Source organism: Haemorhous mexicanus, chromosome 2 (genome assembly GCF_027477595.1).
Source record: "Haemorhous mexicanus isolate bHaeMex1 chromosome 2, bHaeMex1.pri, whole genome shotgun sequence".
Lineage (NCBI taxonomy): Eukaryota > Metazoa > Chordata > Aves > Passeriformes > Fringillidae > Haemorhous > Haemorhous mexicanus.
In genome coordinates, this window is record NC_082342.1 from 32,617,638 (window position 1) to 32,640,753 (window position 23,116).

The following is a 23,116-nucleotide window of genomic DNA, read 5'->3' on the forward strand; positions in this document are numbered from 1 at the left end:
AATCCCAATGTCTCACTCTCCTACTTAGTTTTTAATGTCTCAGAGAAGTAATCTGGATTCCCAGTCCTCAAAGCAGAGAAACCTCCCTCCCAAATCTTCCCAATACTCCTCCTTAAATAAGCAAAGACACACAGGCTGACCATCTTCCAAGAAGCAATGAGCAACTGTAAATAGAATCAATAATTAATGATTTTTTTTCTATACCTCTTAATGGGAAAGAGAAAAAGTCAGATGTGTTCGCACCTTGAATGGCCACTAGGGTGCAGATGAGAGAGCGAGAGGAAGAAGCAACTCAGCACCGTGGCTTTTCCTCGTGGGAGGAGGAGCACTAGGATCCCTAGCCCACACTATCTAGCAATAGGCAGAAGCCTGCGGGCCCCAAGGCAACAGCAGGTTGAAACAGGCTAGTGGCAGGGAGAATATCAGACCAAAACAGGCTTGTTGGGTGGGCAGGATAGTGAGGCTGCTGGAGAGAAAAGAAACAGCGAATAGCTGAGAAGAGGCTGAGGGAGATAGAGAATCACATACTTCTGTTCAAAAAGATTTCGGTGGTGCTCCAAGAGACAGAAAGGCAGGTGGGTCACAGAAACACAGAAGGGGAAAAAAATTCCTTTTATGAGAAGTAGAGGTGTTAAGAAGGTGGGTGGAGAGTTGCAGAAACACCATTTCCCTCCCTCCCATTTTCTCTAAGGGTGTTTGTCTCTGAGCTTTTCCTCTCACTTCTCCTCCCCACAGCAAACAGCCAAGCTGGGAAGAAGAGATTGTCTCTGAACTCAGCAGAGTGTGTGGGCACAGAAGACTGATAGCAACCAAGTAAACAGAGGTCACAACTGTGGTAGCTGCAGGAGCAAAGCCTGCTCGGTGACAAGCATGAGCACTGTTGCACAGGTAAGGAAATGGGTCTGCCTTGTTATCTGCTGAGGGAGTTTTGTTGCACACCTCTCTTTTCCTTCCCCTTTCAAAGCTACACTGCTTATTGCACTGCGGGACCGAGGTAGTTGAGTTTTTGACAGTTTGTATCCAGAAAGGTCTTGTCCGGGTCTCAGAATTAATGATTTGGGATATGGTGTGATGATTTAGGGGTTCTTGCCCTTCCTGTTAATCACCCTAATGGCCATTCTGAGAGCTGTTTGAAGCACTGACCAACAAGTAATAATAGTAATAGTTAAATTATTATTAGTAGTAATAATGATAACAACAACAACAACAATAATTATTATAAAAATAATAATGACATTTTATTCTATCTCCATTTTTTTCAGCAAGGTTTTATAAGAAAGTACTTACACAGAAATGTGCAGATTCCCCCCTACAAATAGTTGTGGATAAGCAAGGCAAAGTTTTTGGAATGTGAGAATGACATGGTGAGCCTAATTGCTTCCCATGTATCATGGTGTCCTTTTTCTGCTTTGATGTCTTATATAAATAGCTAGCAAAGTCTTAATTGTATATTTACAGATAAATTGCACTGAACTGAACTGTTAGCTCAAGGTTGCTAAAAAAGTACAAAACATTCAAGGGCAGCAGAGATAAGTGTAGTGTTCTATGTTACTAAATAATACAAACACTGAAATGTGCATGTGTCCTTACATTGAGATCTGATCAGTGTGACCGTGGCTGTAATGCAGTCACTTTTATTTATCTTGTCTGAATTTTTATAGTTGAAGAATTTGCAGAAATGTTTGTTCTGTATATCCATTCCCAAATTTCTGTGTGATGAAGATCAAACCATAATCATAAATTTAGTCGTTGGCCATGGTTTTGCTTTACAATTTTAGCACTCCAGAATACAATTCAGCAACCTTTCTGTTTCATATTTTATGTGAGCAGGTACTCTGTTTCAAACACAGGCTAAAATATTTCTCAAATGGCATTTAATGGGCTCAAATTATGTGCTTAAATAATTTGCTGACAAAAGATACATTTAAGAAAATGAAGGTTTTTGTGATATTGGGGTATTAGTCTGAAAATATGCCATCCATGTGAGTAATGTGATAAACATGATTTGGGTAATAGCCAAAGTCAGTAATTCATGAATAATCTACTGGCTGAAAAACAATACCCCTACATTATCTGGTAAATAGTTGTGAAAAATAACTTCAGTTCTCTCTTCCTTTGATCTCTTTTTTAAAATTTATTTTTTTTTCATGAAAGCTAAATGCTTATTCTTCTGTAATAGCACTAAACACTGTGAAAATGCAAGGGGAGAATGAATCAGGCAGAGTAACTTCAACCTCCCTTTAGAATTCAGGAACAGCTCACAAACAGAAAGAAGGAGATGCTCCAGGAAAATCAAATTCTTTGGCTGATTTAGTTGTATCAAACAGTTCTTGCTTTAGTGATAACAGTGCTTGTCATGCTATTCCAAGTCATGCTTACGTTTGAGTCAGAGGATACACATAGTACATTAATTTAAAGTCATAAGTTTTTATCATTTACAGCTATTAGAATTCATCTTTTAATGATTTTACAGCCATTTGTTCTCACTTAGCTATAGTGAAGACATTTAAATTATAGCATTTGCACATGTTTAAAAACATGAAAGGACCAAAACTGTAGTGGAAATTGCATTCATCTTTATGTAATACCGATTATTCCTCTCACCCATAAGTGAGGCCTATAAGAAAAAACCTGTCAGAGGCTGAAGTATTTTTATCCTTTTCCACTGCCTTGTTCAAACCATTCACTTGTATCTTTATATGGAGCATTCTGGATGAAGCAACCAGCTCTCAAAACATACCACAATAAAGTGCTGCTGTTTTTAGTAAGCTATGTAATGTTCCTGTATCCTGTGCCCTGGAAGTGTTGGTATGCCACCTCTGGGTCCATCTAGTTAAATCCACACCTCTGCCTTGGCCAAGAATCACTGGTTTAGGAAGGGGTCTGTATTTTAGTGCCTGTGAGCCACTTAATCCATTGTGGCATAAAAGTGAAATTCATTCTAGATCAAGAATCTGACAGGGATTTTGCTCCGGTCAGTATCTAAGAGTACTGAAAAAGCAGGTATTTGTCTGTCTAGATTTGTTTAATCTGTTGTCATGGGAAAGACATAAAGGAGAACTAAATATGACTGCCCTCCTCTTTTTTCTCTGTTTATGTAGGTCACAATTTCTCTCAAATCCCACCCCGGTTACAGAGGCAAGATTAGAAAGGCATTTATTATGGAAAATGAAGTGTTTCAAGAACAATTTTTATGCTTATGGTTCACATAACACAGACCATAATCCACTTTTTATGTAGAGGTCTACAACTAATTTCCACTCCCCTGTCATTTGTTTTTATTTGTCGTTTGTTTTGTGCTATGTTATTATTTTGGGCAGGCTGCTCTCAGCCAGGTACTTCTCTAGTTGTTTCACAATGGAGATTTGAGGGGGGCAGTGCTGTTTCTCTTAGAGATTTTTAAAACTCTGTTATTTGATGCAGTTTGCATTTCAAAATAAACATCATGCATAGGCCTGAAATAGGCTGACTGTTAACCAAAAATTCATAAGAAATTCTGCAGTCTTGAAATACCAGTTTCTTGTTAGTATCTCCACAGTCATGCCATTTATGACTCAAAAGAGAGAAACAGATGTCTTCTGATAACATGAAACCAAATAATTGCAAAATTGTCACTATTTCATTGTAGGAATAGGCCAGATTTTCTATGTTAAAAACAAGAAGGTTATTGCAGCAAAGAAGTTAGGAGAATTGTGAGTGTAAATCATTCACTATTTCCTAAATGGTGAAAGATGAAGGCTTGCATGCCAAAGAATAGTTTTCCTGTTTCCTTTATCAGCTAAGCTAGTTTTCTTTCACTCAGTTCCCTGCCGTACTGTTGTGACACTTACTCTCTTACTCCAGGAGTAAAACAAGTGTTTTGCTACAGGGACTTATGAAAGGAATTTGGATTTCCTCCTTTGTAGCTTGTACATTGTACTTTGCCAGTATGATCATGTTCTGTATCTAGCAACTTCTAATGTCACTTGTATGTACTTGCTCTCCATTTGGTTATTCTGTATCTTTCCTGAAGAAGTCAGGAGAATAGGATTTTAAAGGAGAGAAGCATTAGGCATTCAACTCTTGTTAGTCATTTCCAGGAGTTGAGTAAGCCTTTGAGAGGCTTTTATTCAGGATTGAATAAGATTCATGTTTGAAAGATTATAAAATTATGAGGTCTGTTTTTCTATTGCTTATTTTTGTTTTCCCTTCTATTAGTGTTTTTGTGCAGAAGTCATAAATAATATATTAGTCCAGATGATTAACAGCAGACTCATTCATTTCCTTAATATTCCCTTAGGTGAAGGGGCATATACTATGACATTCTTACATTCCTGTAAGATTTTGCTCCATTTCTTGTGATTTTTGTCAAGATCCATGTTTCCTGGTTTTGTGGCAAAGAACATAGATACCGAGAGTGGTGACAAATGCAGTTTAGTTGCCGCATGTAAGGGAAAAGCAAAGGCAGAAGACAGGTGACAATCTGAAACCTGAGAGTCATGACAAGGCAGGCAAGAAGCAATGACTTAAAAAGCAAGGGGTGCATCCCTCAGTATGGGCATAAGGGGGGTAAGGTAGGGCTGGTGACAGTGCTCAGGGTCAACCAATAGTGTAGATTGCCAGGAAAGACCCTTGTGAGGAGACAGGTCCAAGGGCAAACCTGTAGAATCAAGTCTGTAGGTGATGGTCAGGATCCAGATCGATGGATGCCTGTCCAGACAAAGGCATGGCTGCTATTGCAGCAGAGCTCAGCTGCAGATGGCCAAGTGAAAAAGTGGGCATGTGTACTAAGGCTGCTTCTTGCCTTTCCTCAAAGAGTTCCAAGGCCTGATAAGGTTTTTCAAACAGATTTCTTTTATCAAAGAATCAGGATAGAACAGGGAGCTAAACTTGAGCCTGTGGGGACAGTACAGGCCAGGCCCTGACAGTGACATGTAGGACTCCCCCAATAGCACTTCCCTCAGCTTTCACAGCTGTGAGATTTTCTCCTTGTTTGCTACAGCTGAGGTTTTCCATTATCTTCTGGCTTTTTTTCCCCTCTTCTGCCTCCCTTTTATCACTGTATATTCCTATTCAGTCTTTCACTTTTCTTTTTTTTTTAGCTTATTTCCCTTTCCTTATATATCACCAGCATGCATTCCGCTGTCTGTTCTTGCATAAACTGCTGTTTTCCAGTCTTATGTACATCTAAGTATGCAGAAGGAGAGAAAATGTCATATTATCTAACTATATCCAGGTAGGTGTTAGGGGTGTATCTTATGATAGTCATCTAGCTTCCTTTGCAGCCAACAGAGAAAAGGACAAATAACTGTGGACAATGCTTCAGCTCATCCTAAAACAGATATCTAAAACAGGAGGTGTACTCATTAGGTCCCTAGCCTGTTCCACAGACAAAAAAGACACACCTAGATTATGAAGAAAACTAAATCTAAGTGACATAAAACCTGTCTCTATGTAAGATCTCAGCAATTTACAACTTACTTCAATATGTAGAATAGAGCAAATCTTTTCTCTCACTTGAATTGGACTAGAGGGCTTCAGATGCAGTACTTTATTTCTTGAGGAGAGATCTGAAGTTAGTGCTCAGATTGCCATTCTCTGGCAGAATAAATAAGCACCAGTCCTAGCCATCCTATTATTAGCTTTATAGACTCAAAAAGGCTTTGATATCTTCAGGAAGTATGTGCAAGGTGATTCCATAAACCAGAATGAACATGGAGGGACAAGTCTCCTCAGAGCAAGCTGGATTTTCAATGAGTAATTCATAAAACTGTGCAACAGTTATAGCTTGAAAAAACAGGGAAATGAAGAAAGTGAGAAAGCCCATGGGAGTACAGCCATGTAGATGACTTGGATGACTATTGGTATTTTGGCACTAGTCCTGTGAATGATTTTCTAGTAGATTAGGTGGGAGATTGAGTATGTTATTAGTGCTGACCTTAATATGAATTTTTCTTTCTTGATTTTTTTCTGTCTCTTCAGACCTGTGACCAGGAGCTGAGAACAGATGCAAAGAAAGAACGATGCCTTCGGAGGAAAAGCCTACTTCTGTGTGCACTAATTCTCAGTACTCTCCTTGGCTTTACATTGCTTATCACCTACCTCGTGATGACTTGTGCTCTAGGTATAATATGAGATATTCTTTTCCATTCTTCCTCATCCACCCCATTTCTGAGATCCCTTTCTCTCTTACCAGCCTCCACTATGTTTTAAGCTTAACGTCAGTATTAAGAGCCACACTTTCAGAATCTCCAGGAATCATAGCACCATTTTGTCAAACAGTTTTCTACCTCTTCCTTGAGTGACAGTGGGAAGAGATCCACCATGTCTGTCCTCCTCTGCCTGCTATTTAATATGCCTGAGCCCAGTTTTGAGGAAGAACAGCATTATATTCTATTGCACCTCATCAATATGTTCTGCTCTCTCTGTAGTCAAGAAACTGAACTGAATCTGAGAATTGGAGTTCCTCTTTTGCCTTTCTGTCTCTGACTTAAGTCTAGTCCTGGTTTCCTAGCACAGATCAGTGCAGTCATAGAGTAAAAGCAAAAGTTAGAGTTTCTTGCTAATGGAGAAGCTGTGAGTATAGACCAGAAACATTAATTTGCCTTCCAAATTTACTAAAGAACTATCTGCAGAATGGTCCATGTGAATACCTTTGCATATAGAAAGTTCAATACAGAAGCTGCATTTGTATTGGTGGATACAGGCATTCTCTGCTCCAAAATAAGCACTGTTGAATCTTTACCTAGCTTTTTTCTTTAGCTCTTGTTATATGTTAGAGACTACAGAGACCAAGGAAAATCTGTTTAGATCTAGTCCTTTTCCACTCTGCCTACCTTCTTCCATGTCAACTTTGAAACCATAGTATGGGAATCTTACCTTGATTTACAGGTGGATTATTTTGGTAAATAATTGATCTGATGTTGACATAAGATACTGAACTAAAATGACAATGTAGTCCTGGCAATTTGAAGCAGTTTAGAAAAAGAAAATTATAGATCAAAGCAAAATATTCTAGAAATATCCTTGTCCTCTTTTGACAAATGTCATGCTGAAAAATGTTCCCCATGCTTGAAAAAACCCATGATTTAATCTTATCTCATTTCTTTCTCTGTGCTATGTCCTTCTCTTGCATCATGTATTGACACCATCAGTAGCTTCTTGTTTATCATGTGGCCAAATTTGGCTGATTCAGAGGAAAGACATTGAGGAGGCAGAATAATCCAGCCTGTGGCTGCCTAGATAGTACAGAGGACAATATTTCTGGGATGTGAAAGAGAGAACACACTTCCTCCACATTCAGCAATACCTTACAAAGAATTCAACACTGCATGCAAAGGAGTTTGTACCAAAAATCAATCTTTTGGGGTAAATGCCCCCTAAAAGATTTTTGTTTGGAGTTGTTCTCACTCTCTACTGTTACTTTTCAGTTCTCTCTTATTTACTTCCTCTTCAGGATCCTGTGATGCTGAGTCAGATCCTGCTCTGTTGGAAAGACTTCTGAACTCTAGGAATGACACTGTTAACCCCTGTGAGAACTTCTACAAATATGCCTGTGGCAGATGGGAAGGCAAACAGTCAAGTAGAACCAGAGAAGAATCACTAAATGTATTTGATGTGTTGTTGGAAGAAAACCTGTTGATCCTGAAAAGGCTTTTAGGTAGGATCAGATGATTGGTGTGTTACCTTCGTCATCTGCCCCGGTCAGGTCTGACAATAGTAGTGACTGAGAGCACAATCATTCCTAGCAGGGACTGAGTCCCCTCTCTTCGTTCTTCTATCATTACAGGTACAGATTTATTTTTTGAGCATGTCATGTTACAGTAGCTGCATTTTAAACATTTTAGTTCCTCTTGCCAAGTGTAAAAGATGAAAGTCACACTCTAAATTCTGACAGCAACCCAAACCATTTTCCTGTTACCTTGTCAAAGTAGGCCATTGTTGCTGTGCTAGTCTGAATGTGCACTCTGGTGATGTGTCTTGTCTCCATGGGGGACTGAAGCCTAGATATACGCCAACTTCCTGTTGTGCTCCTGTTTCCATGCAAAAAACCTCACATATTTGGCCTCAGGAAGAGTCATGGTGCTAGGAGGTCCCTTGCTTTGGGTCATTGTGGGAAATGTGGGTGTATTTGTTAAAATGTTCTGGATCAAAATACAGTATTTTCTTAAAATGGTTCTCTGTTCTAATATGGTCCCAGCTTCTTTTTTAATTGCTTTTAAAAAATTTAAATCTACTTTTTTCTTCAGAAAGTCCACAGTTTGGGATAAGAGGCTCAGCCAAGGAGAAAGCAATACGATTTTATCGTTCCTGCATGGATACTGAACGAATAGAATCCCAAGGAGCTCAGCCATTGAAGGACCTCCTAAATGAGGTGAGTGTTTGTGCTGTTTCCTCTCCCTCAGGAAGAGAATTCCTGCAGGGAGAAGGAAAATGGGCAAGTGCAATCATATAGTCCTACATGATGTAACTTTCATAGAATCTGACCCTAGTCATGGTTCACAGCACAACTTCCAAGTGATAAATCTTCTAGCTTTAAATGCTGTTTTAAGAACTGATTTTCTGACATCAGGTACCTGAATCTCTCCTCGTAAGCTTATATATTACTGAAGGATGGCAAAAAAATCAAGTCTACAGAGAGGGGTCATGTTTAATCTCAGAAGTTTGGTTCAGTAGGATCTGACTCGAAGATTAGGGAGCATATTGCAAATGGATGAAATTTTTGTGTCTAAAACAAGATGATCATTCATTAGTCAAGGCTGCCAGGAGAGCTTGTTTGAAGGAGAAAATCCTTCTCTGTCCATTCTAGGAGACTCCTCTTGGTGCCAGGGAGGGCTGGACATCTCTCTTTCCAGCAAAGAGCATTTAGGCCCTGTGTCAAAAGAGGATGCAGAACCTTCCAGCAAAAGGAACAGTGACTGCAGGCCCACCTGTGAATCTGCTTGTCAGGGAGGTGGGACCTGTAATCACTGATCCCTGTTTGTCTTTCTGGATGGCTTCAGAAAAATGAGACCTATTTCCTGTCTCCTGCTTATCCAGCATTTTTTCCTACACACCTTACTCTGTTGCTAATTACAATTCCTTTTCCTTGTGTCATTTTGCAGTTCATTGCTTTACTTAAGGGAAAGTGTCAGATCATTTTAAAGCCAGCAGGGTTTGTAGAACACTTCATGAGTTTCCCCTGGTGCTTTTTGCTCTGTTGCTTCTCAGTTATCAGAATGACTGAGCTTATAGGTGTAAAAGAAAAAAAAAATTGTAAGTACAGATCCAACCCATTTTTCTCACTTGCAGCATTTCTGTCTTTTTCTAGGTTGGTGGATGGCATAACACAGGTGTGGGGGAAACAAAAGATTTTAATGAAACTCTTCAGATTCTCATGAGCAGATACAGCACCTTTCCATTTTTTAGAGTCCATGTGGGACCTACTCCTTTTGACCCCAAGACCAATATTATTCAGGTGAGTGTGCTAAAGAAAGAGCATTATCAAGGAAGCACTGTGAATAAAAAGTCAGACCAAGACTTGCTCAAGTTAAGCCTGTGTCCTTCTCTGAAGAACTGAGCAAACATTTTCCAAAATAAAAGCAAGTTAATAGCATTTCAAATTCCGTGATACAAAAAATACCAAAATGCCCTCACATTTGCATTTCCGAAAATAATGCTTTTCTTTACTGCTTTTTGCAGATTGACCATCCTGAGTTTGATATTCCACTTGAGAGTGAATTCAAAGAGAAAAATTATCTTGAGGTAACATATCAGAGGCTGAAGAAAGGTAAAAATAGCTATTTGATGCAGGGAATCTCCTTGAATTGCCTCCTGGTTCAGAGTGGTCTGTTTCCATGGGTTACGGTCAGTGACCTCTGAAAATGCCTCCAGAAAGAATTCTTTAAAAAACTCCACTTGTCCAAAGGATAGATTGTAAAATTTAAACTATTTTAGCTGCCAGGTTTAAAGCTTCTAGTTTAGAATGTTATAATTACAATTTTAATTTCTATTTGCTAAGTAGTCTGAACCTGAGCTTCCTTTTAGTTTTTTTGCCTTGAACTAATGTTTTTTAAAAAATGTTTTTGTCCAAAATAAGGCTTTATAAAAAATTTGTGTGTTGCAGGGAGGGAGAGCTAGCATTTTTTAGCTTATTTTAAAGTGTTTGAACATATTTTGGGGGAACAAGTTCTTTGACCTTGGGACATTGCAACAGAATGAACTTTATCATTTCTGAACTTCATAAAAACTGAGTTATGTCAGTTTCTCAATCTGAGCCTTTCAGAAAAATCCTCAAAAAAACTCCTGAGCTATCATAACCATTCATCTGAAACTTTCTGAAAATAGAAACAAGTTGACATTTTCTGTCCATTAAAATACTGGTTCATTGTATCACTGAATTTCTCTCCTCTGACTCCAGAGATGGCAGGCTTACATCTCTAAAGTTATTCTAGTATTTGAAGTAATTGTGAGATTTGAGAAAAAGAATCATTGGGGAATTCACTGCTCTTCACTGAGAGAGGAGCTGTACTTGGCAAAGGGTATTCCACATGAACAATTACATAAGGATGTTGCAGCAAGAAGACAGTTTTAGGGATGGGATGGGTCTGCAGTAGTTTTGAAGGACTGAAGTTTATATGGTCAAGATGGATGGGTGGATGGATGGATGGATGGATGGATGGATGGATGGATGGATATAGTGACTAATTTTTGGTCATGTATCTTCCATTGAAGATATGCTCTGTATTGCAGGTTCTACGTGTGTATCTTTCGTATTTGAAGAAATTGGGGGTCCTACTTGGAAGGACAGAGGATGGTCCCCCTGACTCCTTTTCCCTGACATTGTCCTTCATCTCTAACCTCCAGCGATTTGTCACTCCACTGCAGAAAAGACAGCAGAGGGGGATGCTGTTCTTTCACACTACCATTAGGGAGCTACAGGTATCTGTGCCTTGAAGCTTGTGTAACACAGTTACATGTGACTTTCATGACTTCATTCTGAACATCCAGATCAAAAGAGATATGAGATGCTGTGTTTAAATGCCATTGTCTTGCAAATTACACTTGGAGCCTGTTGAGCTTTAAATAACCCAGTAACTTATGGTCTTTTACTGACAGAGTTTTTTCAGGCCCACAACTCTCTCCCTCCCCAGTGCTAATTCCCCTTAAAAAAAGTCAGTTCTCCTCTTCAAGATGCACATTATTAAAACAATTTAACTTGTCGAAAGTATCTCTCAACATTATTGGGAAGACTATGCTGGTTTTCCTATTACTTCTAGTGAGCCAGTTTAGATTCATAGTTCAGCATGTAAGCTTTGTTTACTTGCAGGAAAAGGCACCTGCTATTGACTGGCTGGCGTGTCTCAAGGCTGTCTTCCATCCTGTGCCAATGAACCTCTCTCAGCCAATTGCAGTGCATGACATGGATTACTTAAGCAACATGTCACAGCTCATCGAGAAATGGCACAAGGGAAGGTAGGAGTCAATATCTATGGCTGCAGTTGTTCATGTCCCAAGAAATTTTTTCCTCAAATACCATAAGTTTATTAGATTAGAGGCTGCTGTGTTAAAGGCTGCTGAATCCAATAGTCTAACAATTGCAAGGCTGTTGTGGCTTTATATCCACAGGTTTTGCCAGTGCTATGGCTTAGCATATATTCCCAATATGTTTGCATATGCATGCACCATGTAAGAACACACATCTAAAATAATATATTTATGTGTGTCACACAGAGAGGGAACACAGTGTCTTGACTGGAACCCATTCATCCATAGCACTCATACCAACATGAACACAGACTGATTCTATTCCTCAGTTCCAGCTGATTGGCATTGGTCGGTACTAGTGAAATATGTGTGTGCACACACATAATGTGGCTCACTCCAAGAGCTGGTCTTGAGTATTTATTTCTTCTGTTGAGAAGCTGGCCAAGATCCCCTGGTGTTCACTTGGATATATCACATGAATATATGATCCCCTGAGTCTTGCAGCCCGTCTTTGGTTGCTGGTACTCTGGTGTCTTCCTGTTACAAGCACACCTATACTATCAGGTCTCTTCAGTAGCTGCTCCCAACCACTAGTATTCCCAATAGCCAGCTCTCAGACTGCTGCTCTCTCTAGAAGCTAGCTGGATCCAAAGTCCCTCCAGCAGTCAACTCTCAGACTTGTCATCTCTCCAGGATTCAGTTCCATCTTTACACACACTGAGTAGAATGTTACTTAACAATAGCATTTAATAAGTTAGGAGGACAAATCCTGGTTACCATGTGCAGGGCTCAGTCAGGCAGACACTCTGGCAAGTACAAGTTTACACTCAACTCTTCCCTCTTACTGCTTTCCTCTCCATTTTCCCAGTCCACTGGGAGATCCTTCCCTTTCCCTGCTGTTGGTCCTTCCCATAAACATGCTATCATAAATCTTATATAATCCCACAGACTTCTCATAATATTCTATATGTTTCACCCAGTCCTAAAAAGTATCTTCTCCAACTTCCCATAAAGAATCCTGTGCCCCAGCAGGGAGTTCCCCCTTAAGTCTCCACAATGTTTTGGGGAGTTTCTGCATTCAACTCATGTCAATCATCCCTCTTTGATAGCCTCAGGTGTATTCTGTTCAGAGTTCTTTGTTGTCATTGTTCAGGTTCCTAGGATTTCTCTACCTCAAGTTACTCCTCTGACACTTAGCTCGCTCCTGTGTTTATGGCTACCAGCCTTCAATCTTCTTTCTACAGGGTCCTTCACATTTATATGATTGTTTGTCTGGTTGGGAATCTCTCCCCAGCCCTTGACAGTCAATTCCAAGATGCACGCCTGGAGCTGTATAAGATCCTTTATGGAAAAATGGGGTCTAGAATGGTGAGTTAGCCTTTTATCAGTTTCTTCAGTCTCCCCAACAGCTGAACTCTGTAGCTCATGCCTTCTGAATGTTCTCTTGATACCTTAGATGGATGGAGTTTCTTAGATCTGGGGAGAAAAACTACTCTCCCGTGGTCATTAAGAGCTTCCTTTTCCTCAAAAGAAATTTGTGAGTGGATATGACCCTCAGAAGTTTAGGGAGCTGAGTGTACTGCATCATGGAGTAGGGAAAAACATATAGATGGTGACCTTTCTTCTATGGCTTTTTCTCTGCTAATATACAAATCTGCATTTTAAGGGAAAGTAAGTGGAGTAAATCATAAGGAAATAACTATTTTACTAGGAATTTTTACTGTGGTAGCTGAAATACAACTACATTACTTATTCACTGCTGTCAATTTTAGACAGTGCTACTGTCCACACATCTACATATCATTTTACTGATTTCCTAGTTCTTTGTCCTCACTCTCATGTATTTCTACTTCTTTGTTCCTACAGATCCCAGCTGAGCGCTGGAGGAAGTGCTTGACTGATACCAGCTCTTTCTTTGAGCCAGTTCTAGGGAAGATGATTGTGCAAGAAATTTTCCCTGAGCAGACCAAGAAATTTGTAGGTATTCATCATCTTAACCCCTAAGCAGAGTTCAGCTTCACCTCTTTCTTTTTTTGACATGCCACCTTAAGACCACATTAAGGCAGCAAAATCATCTGTAGGTTTCCTACCTTTTGTCCCTCTGCTTATGCACTTCCCTTCCTTTTTTTGGGAATATGTCAGAACAAGAAATTGGTGTCATTTTAGAATAATCAGTGCTAAATACCAGCTGTTATCTTTGTCTCAACTGTTAGAAAAGTTGTTTGTGCAGCACCAATAGCTATGACAGCCCTACAAATGCATGCAATCTCTGTATACTCCCTGGAATAAGAGTATTAACAGTACTAACAGTATTCATATCACCAGTGTGATATCTCCCAATAAGATTTTCAGTTGCAAAGGCACTAAGCAATCATATGAAAACATTCTGAGTGGATCCACAGTAAAAAGAACACTTGCCTGCAGTGTGGAAAAGATTTCCTGGTTTTTTTATCCTGTGATGGTCAGAGTTCCTTTTTTTTTTTTTTTTTTTTTGAGGAAAGTTAGTGTAGCGTCTAGTTTATCAGAGTTTGAAGTCTATGAGGCAGCAAGAATAAATAACACCAAGAAAAGCTAATCGGAAAATCAAGACTTCATGTAGGGAAGCATACATTTTATGAATAAAGCATAATTTCAAGAAGGGTTGACTCAGATTGCCATACTTGTGGATACTGAATTTTCATTTTGGTCAAGAGGGGAGGCAATTATTCAACATCAAATGAGAAGGAATTGTCTCCCTCTTAGTTACTGTGAGAGGCCAGATGAAAAGGTGTGTGGGAGAGAATGGTGAGCCCTGTAAAGAAAAACTGGATTCCAGATAACTTAAGGCTAAATCACTGTAGAAAATGAAATCTCTTTCATCACACACAAAAAAATTGGAATTTCCCCCCAGTTATTCTGTGGTTGAATTGCTAGAACATGGGAAGATGGCAGCTAAGAGTGAGCAATATTTTTGTGCAACTGTGACCATGCCTTCTTTTCTCCATGGCAGGCTGAGCAGATGTTCTCTGTGATCCAAGATGCCCTCTGTGACCGCTTGGATCAGGTGGAGTGGATGGATGAACAGACTCGCCAAAATGCTAAAGCCTTGGTGCGTGCAGAAGGCAGAAATTACTGAGGCCTTCCTTTCCCTGAAGCCTCTGGAGAAGGAATGGAAGAGACCTACACCTTTATGTATTCCTACCTGCTTCTACAGGCACACAGTCTTAAATAGATGTCTTATTAATACTAAAAACTGAAGGTGGTTTTATAAGTGCCAGCATGCATAGGTACATAAGCTGATAGAGAAGCTCCGTTTTTGCCTGTCCATGAATACTCTGAATAATTTTATTGAGATATAATTAAATTTTATACATCTAGTAAGGTTAAAAGCTAAAAAGCTGAATGGCAGAAGACAATATGAAGGAAAAGAAAAGAACAACATTAGGCCTTGGGTGGTAGAGTTGAGAAAGCAGAGCCGCAGGACAAGATGCCTTCTTGAAACAAAGTAGCTGTCCTTTTGAAGGGCTGACACAGATCATGCTTACATTGTTTAGAAATAGCCTTTAAAAGGACTTGCAGAATGTGAAGCCTCCTATTGATCAAGTTTCTTTATGTTTGTTTGTTATTATTTTAGGTATCCAAACTACAAGTGGAGATTGGTTATCCAGCTCACATACTCCAGACTGACAAAGTGAACGTGGAATACCAGAAAGTGAGCTATATAATGTAAACATGCCTGCCTCATTATTGGCAGTTTACCTGTATCAACTGCTGTCTTGTCTGCTTACAAAAGAGGCTATGACCTCTGGAGCACATTTCCTAGAGTTCATTTTTTGGGAACATATGGGACCACAGAACCGTTATCTGTTGCTTCTATATTGTTGCCTATACTGTTTCCTATTTAGAGCTGCTGGCCTGATAAAAGTAATTTTTTTACCTGTCTGTATATTCTGTTTGGCCTTCAGATAACATTCCTGTCATATCTGAAATTGAAGGTTAGAAATGGGAGAGAAAAAAACTACAAGTATCCCACTGGTTTCTCTTCTGATTAACCCTTTTTTGATCCATGGGACTTTTCTTTTTCTCATTTTTTCTTTTTCTCAATAATTCAATTCATTCCTCACTTTTGCGCTATGACAGTCACATCCCCTGTCTCTTCCCTCAGCTGGAGATAAATGCAGACACTTTTTTCCTCAATGTGGTGGCTTGCTTGAAAGTACTGAGGGAAAATTCCTACCTGAAGCTCCTTCAGCATAACCCACAGAAAAAGTAAGTCAGATAGTGATCTGAAAAATATAACTAAATCATATACTTGTGAACCAGCTAAAGTTGGAAGGAACCTGTGGAGATCACCTAGTCCAGTCCTCCTGCTCAAAGCAGGATTAGTTAGAGCAGGTCACTCAGAACTGTGATAACTGTATGTCTATATCTCTCTTTTACTGTGGAAGAGGAGAAAGGGCAGGTGGGAGCCAGTGGGCAGAATTGTATTCAATACCTCTGAAAGTGGTTTCACCAGTTCTGAATGTTGCTGTAAGTTTGCATTGCTGCGTGCTGCCTTAAAGAAACCTTGAATCTGGCAGGCTGTCCTTCATTGAGCCTGAGCAATGCTACCTAAGTACTCCTCATTGTGAAGAGAGCACCAGATCTCTGAAAAACACCCACTTTTTTTGACCATGCACCCTTAATTAAGGGGGATAGCTGATTCTCCTGGACTTCTTAACAAAGCCAACAGCAAGGCACTGTGATGACAGGAATGCTGGTGGAGTCACCTCAAAGGCAGGACATAGGATGCTTCAGAAGGAAGGCAGCATTGACAGACAGGCTTAGGGCCTTACATCTCCTGCAGAGTATTCTATGCACGACTTCATAGGAGGTTACTAATCCTAATTTACTTGACAGGGAAATTGTGAGGGAGAATATCTGTGAAAACAAAGCTATTAGTTCTGACCATCTGTAAACAATTGAAGATTTATTTCAAACACCTGTAACTCTAGAGAATGTGAATTTCATCATTTGCTGGTGCTGTGTGAACAGTTGATCTTTTTTTGAAAGCTCAGTGAAGGAAAGGTTCAAAATGTGAGATGAGGAGTTAGTACATTCTCTAATTTCTTCTCTTTTTATTTTGCTTCTAGCTGGCATGTGCACCCCTGGAGTGTGCACTCATACTATTCAATAAGCCACCACATGGTGGTTTTTCCAGCTGGAATGTTCCGCAGTCCTTTTTTCCACATGGAGTTTCCCAGGTATGGAGGGGCTTCAGAGGTGCAAACTGAATGTAGTCCCTGGGCTGCACCATGCTTCCAGGAGGAATCTTAGCAGGCGGTCTGTCCTTAATTTCTTTTCCTCACCTCATCCCAGAAAGACACAGGAAAGGGGGGAAGCCCAGATTTTTCTAAAGCCAGATGGATACTGCTTGATGCATTCTGAGAGAGAGAAAGTGATCATTGACTCTGCTGAAGCAAAATCAGAATCTAGGTGAAACTGAACTGACACAAAGAGCAAAGAGGCAGAAGTCACGTGTAGGTTAACTGCAAAGAAGACATTCCACCTTTGCCTCTCATTTTCTAAATTCCAAGGATTCCTGAAATCTAACCCAGAGAAAATAGGAGCCTCACAGAGCAACTTCTTGTCAGAAGTCTTTTTCTTATGTATCACAGTTCTTCTCTCTTTTTTTAAAAGAAACCCTTTCTACTAAGCAAATAGACTTAACTCTGAGTCTTCCCCAGCAATAACAACACTTCTAGAGACCATACTCCTCTGGTTCTGTTCTTTCATCATATGGAACAGATCTCTTAAGCAATATTTTTTCTGATAATAAAAGCATTCCAAACAGTTGACTGTAAACATATAATTCTATGTCCTTTTTGCCTATAGTGGATAGATACTTGTCCTAGTACTATTGTACTGAAAAAAAGGCTCACATTGTGGCAAGAGGCTAAAGTTCAAAAGAAACATGTTTCAGTTAAAACTAATTATTTTCTCGATGGTGATCTTCTAGTGCTTGCAGTATTTTATCAATTAATTATAGTATGAAGAAAAGGACATCTCAAAAGAATAGTTGAAAAGAAATAGTAGAATTTTTTTTTCCAGTGGCATGGACTGTCACTATATTCTTTCTCAGTGAAAAAGAGTCTATGCCTTCTTATTCCTTTTGTATTCAGGGTTAGTAAAGTACATTTTTCTCACTGTCACCTCAGTCGAGTAGACTGATAAGTAAAACTTTATCAGCTTTTGGTGAGTTGGTACAATAGCATTTTCTCAAATGATGCTCTAGAGTTTACTGGAGAAAGCCAATTCAGGTGACTGTGAGGATAATTTTTAAAATAAGAACTCAGCAAAGCAGTACAATTGTTATAGAATTGTAAAAAGGTTTGGGATGGAAGGAACCTTTAAAGATTGTCTAGTTCCACCCCCCTGCCATGGTCAGGGACACCTTCCACTAGACCAGGTTGCTCAGAACTCCATCCAGCCTGGCCCAGAACACTTCCAAGGGTGGAGCATCCACAGCTTCTCTGGGTAAAATTTATAAATTATCAGCTATAGAGCTCCTACTGAGTTCCCAGTGATGGAATAATAATCTAGTACAAAAATTTCATGCTTCAGCAGTGTTAGTGCATGGGAAGAAAGAATAAGCCCATAATTTCATATAATGGAAATGCATTTTGGGTGTTCTCTACTTTATGATAGAGTATTAGAGCATAGAACCATAGAAATTACGTTTGTTGGTTTCTAGGACAACCTCTTGCTTGTAACAAGATTGCCAATGCTAGACCAGAGTAACTGCAGTCAAAACATCATGATTCTAATTTGCCTTGCCAGTTTTATGTATCCTTTCTCACTCGACAAAAGTTGCAAGACTGCTTTTCTAAACATCCTGCTTTTGTATAGTTTCCATTGTACTTGCTGTTTGTGCAGCAGTTCAGACAGTAGAGGTTCAATGAGGACATATATCAACAACAGCAATACCTGTCATTACAGCTAATAAAGGCAGAATCTTATTCATAGTCTCTTCTTTGTTATGATGACTTATTAGCAACAAATATTTTAAAGTAAGCCCATAGCATAATTTTAAGCATAGGTAGGATTATTTGCACTTGTATTTGCACTTTTACATGACTGAGTGACAATACATAGAAAGTGTTTCTGTGTGGTCCCAGAGTAGAACACTCCTGTGAAGCACACAGTTGTGCTCAGTATAAAGAATGCTCCCCTGCCCTCTTTTTCTTTCCAAAAGCTCTCTTTTCATCTTTATTTTTCAGTGCTGTGAATTTTGGAGCCATCGGGGTCTTCATGGCACATGAAATTCTTCACGCATTCTATGGTTATGGTGGGTACTGGCTGTGGTGTCTTCATTTACTCTTTTAGGTCCCACTGGTATTTCCCCTTAGAGGATCTGAAATCCTAGTCCTTACATCAATATATACATATATTATTAAGGTAGATGAACTTAAGGAAAATATATTTCAGTCCATGCTGGCTACTAGGAATAATCAGTGATTAGTGTGAGGAACACAGGTGAATGCCATAAATAGCTTTACTTCTATGACTTTTTTCCCCCACAGTGTTGCCTGAGGGCTGTCCTGCATGCAACAGGAGTGCACTACAAAGCTCTATAGACTGCTTGGTTGAGCAGTATGAAAGCTACAGCTTTAATGTCAATGGCACCTTCACACTGTTGGAGAATACAGCTGACACCGGAGGGCTCGCCGTCGCTTACCAGGTATTGTAATTTACTTCTGCAATCTCATAGTCTGACTACATAACACACAAGATTGCCCTGCTGCTCCTCTCTCCCATGTCCTGCTCCAGTTCCAGATTTTTGCACACCTGTGCCAGTGGAGCATGAGCCCAGCATGTCCTCTGTTAGTCCAGAGAGAGGTTCCTCACAGAGCTTTACTCATAGTCTCAATATGTCCATGCAAGACAACTTGTCCCCTTCACCCCCTTTACATCCCTGCTTAAATCAAGCCTGCTATTGTATATATGCTTATGTTTTACTTGAGGAAATAAGCTGAGACATGAAACAGAAATTTGTGTGATGGTGAAATGACTCCATAACAATGTTTTCAGCAGTACTTCAGGAGTTTAACTGCTGAGGGTGGTGTGAGATACCTAGGTCTAAAATAGTACTTGTTACATTCTTTCATGAAGAACATTGGGAGGCAGAAAGTCTTTAATTTATAGTCAAATATTTGTGATTTTTTTGGAAAATAATTTTCATTCTCTCACAATATAATTAACACATCCTATGACAATGTGTGTATTAGTATCTGTGTAGTAGCATCTGAAATGGTAAGGAAAGTAATTATGTATTGTATTGTATTCTCCCACTTTAGATTTATTAAGGGCATGGGCAGCATCAGAGAGCCTCAGAATGAGGAGAGAGATACAAACTTGCTAATTTATTAAATATATATTGGATTGATAGATTTTAATGGCAGAAGACATGAACTTGTCATACTGTCTAACGAAGATTTATAATTATCCATTTTATCTCTCCACAGGCCTATAAGAATTGGCTGAAAAAGCACAAAGAAGAGGATTTACCCAAGATTGGACTTTCACACGATCAACTTTTCTACCTCAGTTTTGCTCATGTAATGAATTCTAGTCATGTGTCTTTTTCACTCTCCATTTCTTCCACACCCTTACAGTTTGTCTTTCTCAATATTCAATCACTTTCCCCCCTCTTCCCAGAACTGAGAATGACCAATGATTCTGTGAGATCCAGAATCTCATTTAGAAGCTAAAAATCATATTTACAGCTCCTAACCTGTTGTGGATCTCAAAGCTAACAAAAGGCCTATCTGCAAATATATGTTTTACAAAGCAGTGATATCCACCAAAATTAAGTTGTAGCAGACAACTGTGTCAGGGAAAGCAGGTTTCATTGCCAGCCTCTGAGTACTTTTTTGCTGTTGTAAGCAATCTTTCACATGGAAAGTGAAATCTAACTGTAAAAGTCATGTTTCTGTCCCTCCCTTCCTTCATTCACTTCTCTGTCATGGTGCATAGCTGGATGTCACGTCCCTCTGATTGACTGATAGTGAAAAAACATATTTCAAATGTTATTTAGAGACAAAGAACTAGAAGTACATGCACCTATAGTTTGCTGTTTCTGTGGGAAGCTGCAGTAAACTGTGCAGCTATGCATAGCTGTGCTGCCAAGTTCCTTATAATAGATGGTGGTATTTCTGTGCTCAAAAAATCACATCCTTATAAGTCATTGTAATTGTGCCAAGGGAGAAGTTTTGTGTGTTTATTAAGTGAGAGCAGTGAAAAAACCAGCTTCTTGGGTCTTTTAGAGGCCAAATGGCAGCCGCATCATTTGTTGATAAAAAAGTGACTGAAATAATGAGAATGAAGACTTGGATTGCCAGTTTAACACCAGTAAAGTCATATAATCCTCCCCAAGTCTCTAGAGTAGTAATGGGATTTTGTGTGAGTGCACTCCTTTGTTGATGGGCACTCATTGAGTTCACTTAAGAAGCTGAATCTAGGCATTGAGACATCTTTACCACTTTTTTAGATAGAGTCCAATGAGCCTAGCCAGGGTGGCTTAAATTTTCTGTGTTCTGGACTATGCAGTATAGAAAAAGTGCAGATGACTTGTCAGAGAGTGAAATGGAGACAGAGAAGTTTAAGGAAAGGGAAAACAATCCTAAGAAAATCTTGTTGTCAGCAATGTATGCACATTTCCTTGTTTTCTCCAGCACCCTCTGACATGTGCAGAGGCATGAGGAGCCCTAAGTCTTGTTCACATGAGGACTTTCAGCCAAACTGACTTTTCTATTTTGCTTCCCTTCAGGCAATGTGTGGACACCAGGATCCAGAGAAGCTTCAGTCTTCCCTGAACACAGATCCACATAGTCCTTTGCCACTTCGTGTCTCTGGGCCTGTCAGCAATAGCCAGGACTTTTCCAAGAGCTTCCAGTGTCCCAGTGGAACACCAATGAACCCAGACAACAAATGCCGAATCTGGTAGCGCGCATGGAAGAGGGGGAAGAGAGATGTGATCCCAGGGAGAGGAAGGCCTGACACATGAAAATATGACCATCTTCTCAGGGCCTCTAGGGTGACATGGTGCTCTTATTCACTCCTTTGCCTTTCTTTTGTTGTTATCCTTTCCTCAGCATTTGATGGCAGGGAAATTCTTAAACTGCTCTCACAAGGAAGGGATCTCCTCCAAGGCTCTCAGTGCTCTGTCCCAGATGTGTGACAAGTCCCAGGGCAGCAAGGTGACTGGCCAGTTTCTAGTAGGCAACAGTGTGTGAGGAGTTGTGAACAGAAAGACTGTTACATTAGTAGTCCCTCTGTTTAGTGTATTTACCAGTCTGCTCCAGCAGCCCCACAGTCCTGTCGACAGGGCAAGTCAATAAAGAGGAGCTGTAAGACTTGTTCATATCTTATAAAAGCTCTTGGGGAAATCCTATGGGTTACTGTGCAAACCACATGTAACTTATAAGAGAGGGAGGAGCCCTCTCTTCTTTTGCTATTAAATGGAGACAGGTGCTAGGAAAGACTCAGTGGCTACAACTTGTAGGCTGAAAGGTAAGTGACTTAATGATGAAGTTTACTGGAGGCCTTCTCTGCTCTGTTTTTGTTTCATCAGCAAAACTCAGACATAAGAGGGAAGAGGAAGGCTCCCCTATTAATGGGAGGGTAACTGGGGAGCTGAGAACAGATTATCTTTCTTTTCCAACAAGATCCTCTTTTTTAAAGTGTCTAGGGTTGAGGATATGGTAGAGGATGCAGTATGGGAGAGTCACAAAGGTTTCTTAAAGTTCTGAAGGTTGAACAACTAGAATTCCAAGAGCCTCTCTGCATCCTGAACCTGGTTCTCTTCCTACATTTGTAAATATTTACCATCCAAGCAGAGGCATAGAGTTGTTGCAGGGTTTTACTTTCCACTTGAAATTGAATTTTAGGTATTAATTTGCTTTAGAGCAAAAACAGAGTAAGCAACAACATGATTTGGGGTAGCAGAAGTGCCTAAAGTACATTCTTAAGAGCAATGTAATAATTACATCTATTTCAGGGCCTCATAATTAGAAAATTTATACCAATGTTCTAAACTTTGCTGATGTTAATAAGTATACAAAATACTTATACCTTTTGCATACTCTTCAAACTGTTCTTGTTTATGGGAACATTTTTATTTCACTTATTGTATTGGCTGCCGGGGATTGTTTGTGGAATAGATGATGGCAAGTGGAAACATCCCTTATCAATGGAAGCATTTTAAAAATAACTGTGTTAATCCTTTTCAAGTACTGACAAATACAGCAAAATGTTTCCCAAGAATGGACTGTTCAGAGATTTTGTTTTCATTAACTAACAAAAACAGTAATAAAGTGTTTGCTTCTGAAAAAAAAAAACCTTTGATTGCCAATTCTTTATCATCAGGCCTGTATCTTTTTCTGTATTTGTACTGTTCACAACTTGTCTGATGCTCTTAGTTGAACTTCACATGTAATAAGTACAAATATTAAAATAATTTGATTTATTTACCATCATAAAAATAACAAAATTAGGCTTGTACTTATCATTACCACTTAAACAGTGTATACTCTTCCTTCTCTTCACTGATTCAATTATTTTCTCCTAGCAGCATGTCCAGACAGGCTTTTTTTAAGATGCTAATAGGAAATAACATTGCGCAACACTAAGTGTATAATATAGACATTATTTC

The 23,116-nt window shown here is 39.5% G+C and overlaps 1 protein-coding gene across 2 annotated transcripts; it reads left to right on the forward strand.

Annotated features, from left to right (window-relative positions):
• Window positions 1–325: 325 nt before the first annotated feature.
• KEL (Kell metallo-endopeptidase (Kell blood group)) lies at window positions 326–22,802 on the forward strand. 2 transcript variants are annotated; one of them, XM_059838290.1, is made up of 19 exons: window positions 326–639; window positions 736–888; window positions 5,962–6,103; window positions 7,436–7,639; window positions 8,229–8,353; window positions 9,290–9,436; window positions 9,661–9,723; window positions 10,711–10,899; window positions 11,288–11,433; window positions 12,690–12,813; window positions 13,312–13,422; window positions 14,435–14,533; window positions 15,059–15,136; window positions 15,590–15,693; window positions 16,557–16,667; window positions 18,684–18,751; window positions 18,987–19,144; window positions 19,929–20,021; window positions 21,233–22,802. In XM_059838290.1, exons 2-19 carry the CDS (start codon window positions 871–873, stop codon window positions 21,407–21,409), a joined length of 2,157 nt encoding a protein of 718 aa, XP_059694273.1. In that variant the 5' UTR covers window positions 326–639; window positions 736–870; the 3' UTR covers window positions 21,410–22,802. The 2 variants fall into 2 exon arrangements, with proteins under 2 accessions (XP_059694273.1, XP_059694272.1); XM_059838289.1 differs by having other exon boundaries at window positions 326–575.
• Window positions 22,803–23,116: the final 314 nt, after the last annotated feature.

What these genes read in the sequence shown, in the direction of transcription:
- KEL (XM_059838290.1), top strand. An exon ending in CCAAGACCAATATTATTCAG is followed by an intron (nt 9,437 to 9,660) that starts GTGAGTGTGCTA and finishes TGCTTTTTGCAG; the next exon opens with ATTGACCATCCTGAGTTTGA. An exon ending in GAGAAATGGCACAAGGGAAG is followed by an intron (nt 11,434 to 12,689) that starts GTAGGAGTCAAT and finishes TTCTTTCTACAG; the next exon opens with GGTCCTTCACATTTATATGA.